The sequence below is a fragment of the Lithobates pipiens genome, unplaced genomic scaffold (genome assembly GCF_037356315.1).
Source record: "Lithobates pipiens isolate NorthernLeopardFrog02 unplaced genomic scaffold, aLitPip1_a1.2 Scaffold_13, whole genome shotgun sequence".
NCBI classification, from domain to species: Eukaryota; Metazoa; Chordata; class Amphibia; order Anura; family Ranidae; genus Lithobates; species Lithobates pipiens.
In genome coordinates, this window is record NW_027507718.1 from 127,604,384 (window position 1) to 127,619,062 (window position 14,679).

Below are 14,679 nucleotides of genomic sequence, written 5' to 3' on the forward strand. Positions count from 1 at the left end.
AAAAAAAAAAAAAAAAAAAAAAAAAATGACATTGGTGTCACTGTGACTGGGGGGGCAGGGGTAATTGGGGGGGTGATCGGGGGGTAAAGGGGGGGTGTGAGTGTGCCTGGCATGTTCTACTGTGTGTGGGATGTGTTGGTGCAACTCACTGATCCGCTCTCCTCCGTGTCGGAACGAAAAATACCGACACGGAGGAGAGAATACATCACTTCCTCTCCTGTGTTTACATTACAGGAGAGGAAGTGATGTCACCGGGGATTTCCATTCGTCGGGAGCGATCGCGAGGGGGTGGCCATGAATGAATGGCCGTCCCCTCGTCCGGGATCGCTCCCGAACGAAAACCGACCGCCGCAGGCACCGGGCGGGGGCCCGATCGGGCCCCCGACCCGCGGGAGGCAAATCACGTACATGTACGTGCTTATGCCTGCCCGTGCCATTCTGCCGACGTACATCGGCGTGCGGCGGTCGGCAAGTGGTTATATAAACAGATGATTCCATGCTATGTACTAACCACTTACTTTTCATTACCAACATAGAAAGAAGCTCTAGTCACAATTCCATTGCTCCTAAATTGGGAAAAAAGTGGAATGACATGATAGTTTGTTTAAAAGAATAATACTAATCAACCATTGCACAAGACAGCTAAAATGTTAAATAAGGATTTCTACTTTGGGATATGTTTAGTAGACGTTAAATAAAACAGATACAAGGCTTTTATCTTTATTTAGATTTTTCCATGATCACTCTGCTTCCTTTTACTCCTTTGATGTCAATGGCTGCCTGCCATTAAATAAAATAACATTGTGAACAAAAATGTCAAAAGCTATTTTAACAACTCAATTTCCTATTTCGTTTTCAGCTTTCTTTATCAGTCCACCATTTGGCACGCACTCTTAACTTTGATTTTCCAGAGTGTGTTATGGTATTGTGGATATCCTTCCCCATTCCCCAGCACACACTATAGATTTCCTCGGGACAAATTTGCATCCTACAAGCTGTACATTCACTCCGACTGCCCAGAGAGGTTTGTCCAGCTATTGTCCCCTCAAGGAAAAATGTTGAAAACAAGCTGAGGAGTTACAGCGCCGAGTCAGGACTGTTCATTAAGCATTGTAGGAAGCATGCCGCTGGTTCATAGGATTCTCGGGCGACTTCATCCATTCCTTTTTCAAAAGTTGTTTGAGCTGGGATAACCTCATATTAGGATTTTCCTGTTTAAGGCGTGGCAAGTTTTCTTCCTCATAGGCTGTAAAGGCGGCTTTCATGCGACGCTCTGGGTGGCGGTCTAGCTCCTTGGCAACACTGCAAGCAAGAAGAGAAATATTAGGTTTATCTGTAGCTCAGCTGAAGAGACCAGGTCAAGTAAAACATTTGCCAAAAGTACATACTGTGAAGAAACAACAGACTCCTTAAGTGGTTGTAAACCTCAGACATGAAATATGAACAAAGCATATCCCGCTATAGTGTGTACTTGTCTAAATGAAAAGCACCAAGTGTAATTTCTGTCTGCTACTTCATTTCTCTGCTATCAGCATGAGTCACTTCGGACATGATTTCCTGACACCAAAAACAAATGGTAACAAGGGAGGGGCCTAAAGGCAATTGACAGCCCCAGCTCTGTTCCTGTGTGATGTGTGGAGCGGCGTGTGTTCTTTTCCTCCAATCAGCTCTCAGATCTGTCCTCACTGAGCCCTGCAGAGTGCAACTTCACCTCTCCGCCCCATTTTTTCTAAACTCTCACACAAGCTTATAAATTCAGCACTTTGAATTGATGTGGCGACGAGAAAACCACATGAAGGAGGATTTGTGTATCACCTGGGGACAGTCCCTTCACCTGATATATGTATGGGTTTACAATCACTAACTCTATTGCCCTCAGCAATGAAAACTGCTCAGATGCAGAGAAATGTTTCTCCCAAGGTTTGCTGGGAAACCAACACTTTCAGGAGTGTGGATCTTCTGTGTCCTCTGTAGCTCCCACTGGGTTCCTTCTACTCGCCACAGTAATGACGTCAATACTATGTGAGCAGTGATGTGAAGGTCAACAGGAGGAACCAGAAAGAGCTGTAGGTGACCTAGGCAATAGACGCTCCAGTAACATTCTTTAGGGGACCATGTCAGGGGACAGGGGAGCCAAGTACCATATGTACTCAAGGCCGAGGCCGATTTATGAGCGGCACCCAGCGGGACAGCTCCACCCCTTTTTAGCATACATTGTGGGACATTTTTTTCTTAAATTGACATTCACTCGAGTATAAGCCGAGGCAGGGTTTTTTGCCTATGTTTTATGCAACAGGGTCTCTTTAAATAGTAGCCTAGGTAAAGAAGCCTGCCGAAACAGCTGTTACCTACCATACCGAAGGCTCCCTTTTAGAGTTGCCAAAGCACAATTTCCAACAGCAGTGCTAGGTCCAGGACAGCATAATACTGTACATGATGCTACAGTGGTCTGGTTTTCCCCATAATTGGCGCTGCTTGCACATCCAGAGTCCCGGGGGTAACACCTGAGGGCTGATCTGAGCAGTCTTTAAACTATGGGAATGCAAATAGCTGCACATTCTAACTTACAAGCTTCAGTGGCAGTGTGGTTTTCTTTTCCAATCATACAGATATAAAACCGTATAATACAGTACAGAGAAGTACCAGTACATAACATTATTGACCTACATTGGTCATTAAGGAACCAGTATAATGCCAATTTTGGGCTACGATTATAGTTCTGACGAGGAGAAGATACATCTGCTGAAAAGGAACTGCATGACCAGAGGCATCCCCATCCAAGACGAGGGGTAAGCCATGAATCTATCATGGTAGCTGGTATAGAACCAATGGCAGTTGACCAGTGGTCCTAGACCACTCACCAAACTATGAAAGGGTTTAATGAGTAGGAAAAAAGAGGAAGAGGAAAGAAAAAAAAAAAAAAAGGAGGAAGAAAGGGGAAAGAGACAGCAAGCCTCTCCTGGGACACCAAGTGGTTAGCCTCAATTCTGATGAGGTTGACACCGTCGGGTATGTAATCCAGGGGTCCCAGATTTTTTATTAAAACGGGTAAGGTTGTCTTGGAGGATAGCAGAGAGGCGTTCGTTTAAACGCTATGCAGGACAACTTATTCTTTAAAAGGGCAGTGTGGCTTTCAAAAGGCAACATGTATGGTTTGTTCTTTTTCTCTGTACAAAACCTTGAAAAGCTAAGGAGTCGAAACTCGGGTCAGTTTACTTTATTTCAGATGAGCATGCTACTTTTTATCTTTATAATAAAAATAAAAAAGGAGAAGTAGGGCCAAAAGCACTTTTGGCCCTACTTCTACTGAGGATCACAGGAGTGCACATTATTCTGCACACCTTTGACCCGTATTCATGTCACTCAGCTGGTCTCTGAAGAGAGCCAGACTTTAATGCCGGAATCTACCCAGATCCATTGACCTGCATCTGGCTCGGCCTCTCTGCAAACCGCTGAGAGCCTGAGCCAGCTGCTCCCACCCCCTTCACAGCCCAGTTCTCCAGTGAGTTCTGAAGGGACAGACCAGTTCTCTGCTAGCCGAAAACTGAGAACTGAGTGATCAGCAGTCTTTGATTGCTCAGTTCTCAGTGTAGAGTCGGCGGGGGACAAATGTAACATCAAATCAATGCTGCATCTACTTGAGTATAAGGGTTCATTTTTTAATTCTGAATTTCTCTTTTAAAAAGGGGAATTTACTGAGACTTGAGCTGCCATCTGATGCAGCTGTGCATGGCAAACAATCAGTTTTTAGTTTTAATTTTCAAAGCTTACAGATAGAGTATCTACTTTTAAAAAGGTACCCACAAACACAACAGCTAATTTATAAATACAAAGGTCTCCATTAAAGCGGTACTTTTTTCAAAAAGTTTTTTGGCATTCACAAAAAAACAAAAAACAAACAAACAAAAACAAACACACGACTAAAATGCAGCATGAGTTATTTTATGAAGCCACGCGGCTTCATTTACTTCAATTACTGCCAGCGGAAGCTGGTGTCCTTAACGCCGGCTGTAAATAGCTGGTTGTTAAGGAGCGGGCAGCCACCAAATCCTTAACAGCTGATGAGTCATCAGCTGTCAGCGTGATTTTCCGCTGGCAGCTGAAGGCAAAAAAAAAAAAAAAAAAAGAAGGCATGCAGGAGAAAACACCCGCCTCCAAACCATACCAGGGCCACGTGCCCTCAACATGGGGGGGTACTACATATTTACCACATGCATATATTTTTTTTTCTTTGGGGATTTACTCCTCTTTTATGCAGTATTTACCGAATGTCTGATTTATGCAGTAAATACCACATAAAGCAATAGTGAATTGACATCATCAGGATTGCATGTGGTATTTGGGAAAACACCTAAATACCGCATGCGATCTGACAGAATTGGAGTATGCTTAGAGCCTCTGCGAGCAGAATGCCTCAGTTGCTGTGCACAAACAGCTAAGATGTCTTGAGTGGAAGGTCCATGCCTTACACGATGGAGCTGACTGACACTCTGCTGATGAGGATCCCATAACAATAGGGGTCCCAGGATGAAAACGACAGGCACTGGTTCTTTCAGATAATACCAGGTAAACAAAACCTCAGAATGACTAGGGGAGTATAGATTGAGGTAACCCATGACAGCTGGATGGTGTTCTGCAGGTCTTAGGACATTTTGCATTGATGCAGTAATGCAACTAGGTCCAAGGTTGGGCAAAGTCTCAGGTATTCACAAACCTGGGCAGCTGGTACTGATGAGGTTTCAGATGGCCAAGTCACTGTAGGTGGGCACTGGAAACAGGCGGGAGATTAACATAGTTCTTCTGGAGCAGGAACAGCAGCAGTTTGGCGTTTCCTCCACACAGAATGTCAGGAAAAAATAGATTTTTGTACTAACTGTACAAAAATCAATTTCTCTGAGTTCAACCGACACAGCGCTTCCTTAATCTTGATCATTGGGTTATATCACCTCTGCAGGAGTAGGACTAGGCCAGTGATGGCAAACCTTGGCACCCCAGATGTTTTGGAACTACTTTTTCCATGATGCTCCACTACACTGCAGAGTGCATGAGCATCATGGGAAACGTAGTTCCAAAACATCTGGAGTGCCAAGGTTCTCCATCACTGGACTAGGCAGAACAAAAAGCACCTGGCTATGCCCATGGGCCCTGCTCTAAGTATTCAGGTTATTAGCAAGCAGTAATAGAAGTATCAAAAACGCCATAGAGGGGTAGGTGCTGTGTCAATCGATGAACTCAGAGAAATGGATTTTACGGCGAGTACAAAAATCCCATTTTCTCTATCGTTCAGCGACGGACACAGCGCCTCCTTAATCTTGACCATTGGGACGTCCAAAAGCAGTGCCATAGAAAAATGGAGGGGTGGGTAAAATAACCCAAGGCTAACCACAAGAGCCCTAACCAGGACACAGGAGTCTTAACCGGGTCACAGGAGCTCCATCTGAAATAAAAAAATGTTTAAAGAAAAAACACCCTTATGAGGGACCCCCCCCCCCCTCTTAAACAGCAGCCTGCAAAACCTTGCGGCCAAAAGAAGCATCCGCAGATGCCAAAATATCTACTTTATAGAATTTTGCGTAGGTATGCACTGATGACCAAGCGGCCGCCTTGCAAACCTGTGATATTGACGCTTGATGAAGGCTCAAGAAGTACTAAAACGCCCGAGTAGAATGCGCCCTGACAGGGAAAGGAAGAACCCGACCCTTAATAGAATAGGCCTGAGTCACAGTCTGTCTGACCCATCTGGAGATGGTAGCCGAAGAAGCGGCCAGTCCTTTCCTTGGTCCTTGTGTAACCCAAAAAAGTGAGCCTGACCTCCGGAAGGATTCCAGATACACAAAACCACATCCAAAAGGTATGCAAAGCAAATTCTTTGGGATAACACAATGTCCTCATTCAAATGGAAGTCAGAGGCAACCTTGGGTAAAAATGACAGACAGGGACGAAAAACCACTTTATCCCTATGGAGTACTAAATAGGGACAACAGGATAATGCCACCAACTCCGAAACCCTTCGGGCTGAAGTAATAGCCACCAGGAATGCCACCTTCTGGGACAACGTAGGTAAGGGAATCTCCTGAAATGGAGGTTTCTGGAGAACCGATAGCACCAAGTTTAAATCCCATGGAGGCAAAAGAAACCGTACACGTGGAGCCACATGCTGGACTCCTTGAATGAAGGTATGAACTAAAGAGCGAGTGGCTAGGGGGGGTCGCTGAAAGAAGACTGCCAAGTCAAACACCTGGCCCTTGGTGGTGCGCAACGCCAGCTTCTGCTCAACTCCCTGTTGAAGGAAAGCTAAGATCCGAGCCACAGAAAGAGATCGAGGATGAACGCCAATCAATTCACATAGAGAAATGTACGCTTTCCACGTACGATGGTATATCTTACTAGAAGTTGACTTCCTCGCCTTCACCATAGTAGGGATCACTGATCCAGACACACCTCTATCTCTCAGTACCTGGCTTTCAATGGCTAGGCCATTATAACCAGTCACTAAAGCAGGAGGGAAGCTCAGCCCCCGGTACAACTGGTTTTAGAGGTAGCTTCCAAGGGATGTTTACAGCCACCAAAAGACTTTTGCCCTTGGTGCTTCGTAGGCACTGCAGAAGAGGAAGGGGTTTTCTCCGCAGTGGAACTATGACGACTGTGGTGTCTACCCGAGGAAGTTGCAAGATTGCCACAAGCCTCATTTACTTCCCGTTGAACTGAATCTGCTGAATGGGCCAACATTTGAGAAGAAAAACGAATAACCTGGGCAGCATTTACTCCAGAGTCAGACCCAGGTAGCCAAATTTCCTGGACAGGGCTAGAGGGGACCTTGGGTAATTCTGACATCACCTGAACCTTTACAGGAATTATACCCACACAAGGAGACACAGGGCCCCCCCAAAGTGGACAAATTCTGTCCCCCTTCTTTGGTACTCCCAAAAGGTTCAATTTGTGGACCCCCCTTGACACTCATGAAGAGGGTCCATGAATCTGGAAACCAGCGAAGATGTCCCCCCACCTCAGCAATGGGTAAGGGTAGACCTTCATGCTGAAAGTCTTGTCAGTGGATCCAGAGAAGCCTGCTCTAGGCTTACCAGACCAAGATTGCTTGGGACTTCCCGGGGAAGACTTGAGAGATCCGTTTCCTTTATCTGCAGTCCAGGAAGCCTGGAGGAATTTCTTATGGGCCGAGAAGGAAGGCCCCCCCCATCTGTGGCGATGCTCCTTCCCTTTCCTTGATTGAGGCAGGAAGCTACGCTTTCCCCCTGTGACACCCCTAATGATGTCACACAGGGTAGCCATGAAAGCTTTTTTAGGGGCTTGGTCTGCTGACCAATTCTTAAGCCACAACACACGCCTAATCATCACTGCTGAACTAGAGAGCTTGGACAGCACAGGAGCTACATCCAAGGCTGCATCACAAATACACTGTAGCCCATGGACCAACCAGTCTGCTAAAGCAACAGAAGCAGCGGGAATCTGCTCACTACCCAGACCCTGGTGCTACAACTTGGCCCATTCAGTTAGGGTCTGCAACACCAAGACAGAGGTCAAGACTGGACGCAATGTCGACCCAGCCATAGTAAACATGCTGCGTGCCAAACCGTCCGCTTTCCTGTCAGCCGGGTCCTTAAAGGACGGGAATTTCTCTACTTGGATCATGGTTGCTTTATTCAACCTGGAAACAGGAGGGTCCACCACTGGTGGCGTAGTTGACTTTTTTTAAAGAGATTGTTCAAAGGGATAGCATCACAAAGGGCGATTTTGGTTGTTCCCTTATAGGTAAACCTATCAAAATAAGGCAGATAAGGAAACAGGTGACTTATGAGTACCAAAGGACACAGCCACGTCTGTGGCCCTGTCAGCCACATCCCCATCTTTAGAGTCTCCTGCACCGCAGTAACAAGTGCATCCACCAGTGTTTTTGCACTCGCTGCTGAGACTGCAGAGGACTCATCCTATCGGATGGTCAGGAGGCAAGATATTAAACCCCCTGGATGGGCCACATCCCCGGCGGCATCAGGGCTCAGTATCAGATGAGACAGATTGAGCAGGGGACACTTCCTCCCAGGTCTTTGCCCACCCGCTACTTCCATCTGGGATACTAAGGACTCAAGGGCCGCCGTCAGCGCAACCATGGGAAGCTGGGGTTTCGAGAGACCTGCCACCTCCATGAGGGGATCAGTGGGTGAGATGTGACCCTGAGGCTCCATAAGGAAGAAGACACTGTAGTACAAAAGTACATTGGCACCACTAAAGGACACCCGAATGACCAGGGTACCCATCAGCAGAGAGGGAGATTCACAAGGACCCCCAAAGACACACCCTACCAAACGGAGGAGCGCCGCAATTTGGACCCAGCAACACCAATGTCGGCGGCCATTTTCATATATCCCGAGACAGGAAGAGAAGCATAGGGGAGGAAGAGGAGGAACTTTGGCATCTCCACAAGGTTCTGGCCTTCTCTACTGTCTCACTAGACTAACGAAAAATGGCCACCATGACATTGGCTACACAAACATAGCTGCCAGCCAGAGACCAGCCAGATCAAGAGAAAATGGCCGCCGTGATGTCATCAGACCACCCAAAAATGTATGCCGGCCGTTTGACATGCCAAAGCATGCTGCCAGGATCCTCTCTGTGCCTTCAACACTGCTGCACCCTCTGCAAGGGGACCCCCTTCTAAAAAGGTACTGTACTCCACCAGGCAGGGTGAACATTTAAGGGGACACCTGCTGTATACTCTGCACTGGGACCCCGAAACTGCAATCTACCTCACACAGCAGGGCATGCACCTAGGGATCTCCACTGCACCTACTGCACTGGAACCCCCCCATACCGCCAGGGCATGACACACACCACCCAGAAGGGAAATGGCAAGGGACACCCCCAAGGGTCTTTGCTGCCTGCCCTGGGACTCCCACCAATCCATGGGGGGAGGTGAAGCCCAGTTTAACCGGGGGACTTTAGGATGGGAGGCGGGATCCTGCAGGGAGGTCCAACCATCCCTGGAGGGTACCCACGTCCCCCCAAAACTGCACAAAAGGGGGAACTGTACTTACCGATCGATGGTGCAGGTGACCCTCCAGACAGAACTACTCGCCACCGAAGTGAGGGGCTGTCGGCCAAGGGGCCGCTGCGTCTCGGACCAGAGCCCGTTCGTATGTAACCCTGCGAGCCGGTTAACTCGTGGGCCAGCCTCCGTCCGTTAAGGCTATGACGTGGCTGACCTAACATGTAACTGTGGTCTGCACGTGCTCGCTGGCTGGACTGGGGAAACCACTGGATCTAGATTATCCAGCCCGTCACAAGCCCGGCAGTTGATTTCAGATCTCCCAGGAGAAAAATGCATGGGAAAAAGAGAGACAAAAGTAAAAACTTTGCTAGGACCAAAAGATCCCAGCAAGGAGCTAGGATCTTACTCCTGACTAGACAGAAAAACCTAGAGCAGGGAGGGGGTTATATACTGACCGAGGACAGCCCATGGGCATAGCCAGGTGTTTTTTGTTCTGCCTAGTTCTACTCCTGCAGAGGCGATCTAACCCAATGGTCAAGATTAAGGAGGCGCTGTGTCCTTTGATGACCGAAAGAGAAAAGAGCTCAGAGACAGGATTATACATGGGGCTGTGCCATGGCTCTGGACCTGGAAAGTGCTCTGCAGCTAACACGGTACACAAAGGTGTTAGCTCATTTGTTTGTGTGTGTGCGCGCGTGTGTATATATCACACACACACAAACACTTCGCGGGTTAGAAACAAGATTCTGTATGTTTGTTTTTAAAGTGGTTGTAAAGCCAGAAGGTTTTTTTTTTTTTTTAAATCTTAATGCATTTAGATAAAAAGCCCTTTGTGTGCTCAGCAGCCCCCCTAATAGTTACCTGAGCTCCATCTAGATCCAGCAACGTTGCATGAGAGTCTTTGGCTGTCTGGGACCCCCCTCATTGGCTGAGACAGCAGGGCCATTGGTTTCTGCTGCTGTCAACGTTAGCGAGCCAATGAGGAGAGAAAGCGGTGGTGGGGCCGGGCTGCGGATCCGTAACTGAATAGATACAGGGAACTGTGGCTCGGCTCAGGTGGCCGCATAGAAAACTGCTTGCTGTGGGGGCGCTCAACAGAAAGGACCCGAGAAGAGGAGGACCTGGGCTGCTCTGTGCAAAACCACTGCACAGAGCAGGCAAGTAGAACAGGTTTGTTTGTTTTTTTTTTTCCCATTAAAGACACAAGACTTTAGTATCACTTTAAAGTTGAATTTGTATGCAAGTTGGAACAGGTACATTTTTTTAATTGCAACTCCAGGCAAAAAAAATTATTACGTTTTTTGGATAGCCTGAAAAGTGCCTTCAGTGTGAAAGGGGTCTTACAGGAGTGAATTCACAAGTTTAGAACAATGAACCATTTGGGGGGAAAAAATATAAATTTAGTATGCAATATTGCATAATGACCTGGCATTTACCAACTCAGTTTTAGGCTTGCTTTGTTAGACTTCATGCACACAGGGGTTTGTCCCGTCACTTTCAAATCCCAGCATTTTCGGCACCCAGGCGGCATAGGTGCACTACCCAGCTCCACTGCCTGTCAAATCGCACCATGCGCCCCCGAGCGCATATGGCTCAAAACGTGAGTACCAATCAGTACAGTGGCCACATTTTTTCCTCCTGTGATAGATTTTGTCAGGGTAGATTTTTGGTAGCAGGACTTGATTTTGTACCTGTGCCTCCCGGGCACATGAAAATCCTGGGATTTGATGCTGATGGGCCAAACAATCGAAGCATGCTTTATACAGTATGCAGTACATTCCCTACCTGTGTGTTAGAACACATACACATGTGCTGTGTTGTCAGCCTCCCACCTACCCTTTCTCATCAAGTACTGCATTCTTTTATGATGGAGAGTCTCACAAGAGGACCACCATAGTCAACAACTTTGGACCTTATTTTATGTATGCTAGTTACTGACGTTTCTCAACCTACACTGTTCTATGCAGTCTCGCCATGGTTCCCTGAAGAGATACCTTGCTCCTTCAATACAGAATATCAACAGAAAACCTTCCTCTCATTTTAAAGATTCAATTTAATCACTTTCAGACCAGACCATTTTGCTGGCTTAAGACCAGACCACTTTTTGCGATTCGGCACTGTGTCGCTTAAACTGACAATTGCGCAGTCGCGCGACGTGGCTCCCAAACAAAATTGACGTCCTTTTTTCCCCACAAATAGAGCTTTCTTTTGGTGGTATTTGATCACCCCTGCGGTTTTTATTTTTTGCGCCATAAACAAAAAAAGAGCGACAATTTTGAAAAAAAATAAAAATAAATTTTTTACTTTTTGCTATAATAAATATCCCCCAAAAATATATAAAACATGTTTATTTCCTCTTTTTAGGCCAGTACGTATTCTTCTACATATTTTTGGTAAAAAAAAAAAAAAAAAAAATAATAAAAAAAAAAAAAAAGCGATTGATTGGTTTGCGCAAAACTTATAGCATTTACAAAATAGGGGATAGTTTTATGGCATTTTTATTAATTATTATTTTTTATTTTTTTTTACTGGTAATGGCGGCTATCAGCAATTTTTATTGTGACTGCGACATTATGGCGGACACATCAGACATTTTTGACACATTTTTGGGACCATTGTGATTTATACAGCAATCAGTGCTATACAAATGCACTGATTCCTGTGTAAATGGCACTGGCAGTGAAGGGGTTAACCACTAGGTGGCAGTGTAGGGGTTAAGTGTGTCCTAGGGGCATGTTATTCACTGCGGGGGGGGTGGCTGTGTTAGTGAACACTGATCTCTGCTCCAATCACAGGGAGCACAGATCAGTGTCACTTGTTGCTAGGCAGAACGGGGAGATGCCGTTTACTTCCGCATCTCCCTGTTCAGCCTCCCCGTGAGACGATCGCTGCGGGACCGCGACCGGACTCAGGGGGGTCCCGGCCGGTGGCACGCACGAGATGGCACGGCGGCAATTTTAAATGGACACACCAGTACGCCAATTTGCCTGCCCGTGCCATTCTGCCGACGTACATCGTCCTGCACTGGTCGGGAAGTAGTTAAAGTAGGTAAAGTACAACTTTGAAGGGAAATCTAAAATTTTGGGCTATCATCAAAACAGGAATAGAGGGGAAATCTTCTAATGGAGACAGGAATGCCCTCACTTTGGAGGTATTGCCCCTCAATTCCAGGTGTGTCCATGGACATGAAGGTTAATTTCCCCAATGCAATGGGACACAGATGGCAAAAAAAAAAAAAAAAACACAACCCTGACGGGGTCATTATCCTCTCAATCTATCCAGAAATAATAAAAAGGTTTTGTCTTTAGTTCTACTTTAATCTAGAATGGATCATCCATGTTGCCAAAGAAGAGAAGCTTTGCTGACACTTCTGAATTGTTAAAAGGAGAACTATTTTTATTTATTTTTTTGTTTGTTTAATGCAAAACAAATGGACGGCACAGTGGAGTAGTGGTTAGCACTCTCACCTAGCAGTAAAAAGGGTCACTGGTTCGAATCCCAACCACAACACTCCCTGCCTGGAGTTTGCATGTTCTCCCTGTGCCTGCATGGGTTTCCTCCGGGTGCTCCGGTTTCCTCCCACACTCCAAATACATGCAAGTAGGTTAATTAGCTTCTGTCCAAAATTGGCCCTAGTATATGAATGGAGAACTTGGATTGTGGGCTCCTTGAGGGTAGGGACTGATGTGAGAGTGCAATGTACAGGGATAGGGACAATTGTAGACACTCACGTTGAACTGGATGGACTGGTGTCTTTATTCAACTTAACTATGTAACTATATAATTCCGAGTTTAAAAGAATGCATGCATGATACCTGAAAAATTATGCACCTTGGGGCTTTTACAATGGTTTCCCAGCTGATTTCACAATGCCCTGCTGCACTTTTGATAAAGAGCATCTAACCTGTGGTTTTGAAGCAAGTTAGCTGCACTTTTCAATGGATTTCTTTGCGAGTCCTAAGTTTTGTAGCATGCAATGAAGAATAACCAAGACAGTTTACGGAGGGTGGCCTGTGTTCTATATTGTACTCCAAGATATGTAATTTACAAGCAGGTCCCTTATTTTAATCGTACAGTACAGAGGCAGCTTATTCATATACCATGGGATGTACTAAAGCAAAATTTAAATGTGGGCAACAACTAACCAAACAGAACTATGCCAAGAGGGGTTAAAAACCCCAAATTCAGTTTGCCGCTATAAGAACCTTGCGGCCGAAAGTTGCAGCCGCAGAAGACTGGATGGTAAAACTTCGAAAAAGTACGAACAGAAGACCAAGTTGCAGCCTTATAGAGGCTTTTGACCTAAAGACCCAGGATACGCCAAGATATGGTGGAGAGGGCGCGCAACAGCACAGTAGGAGGTTTTTTTATTTAGGGAGTATAGGCTCGTATAATTAAGTTTCTTATTCTCCGTGCAATGGGTAACGGGTGCTGCCTGGAAGAGGTCATGTGTTCCTCTTGTCTCAGAAAAGGCAATTACTGACCTTGTAGATTTCATGCAAAATTTGGGAATATGTTGAAGGATTTAAAACCCGGGATAAGATGAATGTCCCTGTTGGGCTTTGGTGCCATGAAGTAGAATCCTTTGAATCTGACCTGTGATGGTACTGGTAAAGTAACTCCCTGAGAAAAGAGGTAGTTCAAGGCATTCTGCAAATCTGACTGTCATTGGACAGTTTTTAGTTGATTTAAAAAAAAAAAAAAATTAGGATTTTTATAACAGCTTACCTGTAAAATCCTTTTCTTTGAAGTACATCATGGGACACAGAGCCATAGTAGTTACTATGTGGGTTATAGGCCACCTTCAGGTGATGGACACTGGCACGCCCTAAGACAAAAAGTGCACTCCTTATATAACCTCTCCCACTAATGGGAGTACCTCAGTTTTGTGGCACAGCAATACACATGTATACCAAAGGAGGGAGGGACCTCTGTATCCCGTGATGTACTTCAAAGAAAAGGATTTTACAGGTAAGCCGTTATAAAAATCCTATTTTCTTATCGGACATCACGGGACACAGAGCCATAGTAGGTATTATGTTGGATGTCCCATAGCAATACCAACTGAAGGGAGGAAGACAAGAAAAGTAGGGCACCAAGAGAACTTATACTGCAGCCTTCAGTACACTGCACCCAAAGGCGATATCCTCATGACCTTTTACATCTATTTGATAGAATCTGGTAAATGTATGGACTGAAGACGAAGTTGAGGCCTTGCAGATCTGAGCCATGGAGGCTTGGTGATGCACTGCCCAAGAAGCACTAACAGCCCTGGTGGAGTGCGCTTTAATATGAAAAGGAGGAATTTTGCTCTTTAACCACTTGCCGACCGCCGCACGACGATGTACGTCGACAGAATGGCACGGGCAGGCATAAGGGCTTACATGTACGTCCTTGCCTGCCCGCGGGTCGGGGGCCCGATCGGGCCCCCGCCCGGTGCCTGCGGCGGTCGGTATTCGTTCGGGAGCGATCCCGGACGAGGGGACGGCCATTCATTCATGGCCACCCCCTCGCGATCGCTCCCGACGAATGAAAATGTCCGGTGACATCACTTCCTCTCCTGTAATGTAAACACAGGAGAGGAAGTGATGTATTCTCTCCTCCGTGTCGGTATTTTTCGTTCCGGCACCGAGGAGAGAGCATCGGTGAGTTGCACAAGCACTACACTACACAGT

At 46.2% G+C, this 14,679-nt stretch overlaps 1 protein-coding gene across 2 annotated transcripts in view; it reads right to left on the reverse strand.

The window, feature by feature from the left end:
* Positions 1-706: 706 nt before the first annotated feature.
* CCDC124 (coiled-coil domain containing 124) overlaps positions 707-14,679 on the reverse strand; it is a 60,155-nt gene continuing 46,182 nt past the window's right edge. For both annotated transcript variants that reach the window (XM_077475546.1, XM_077475547.1), the window contains exon 5: positions 707-1,302. In XM_077475546.1, the coding sequence (XP_077331672.1) occupies positions 1,104-1,302 (199 nt within the window). In that variant the 3' untranslated portion in view covers positions 707-1,103. The remainder of the gene's footprint in view (positions 1,303-14,679) is intronic.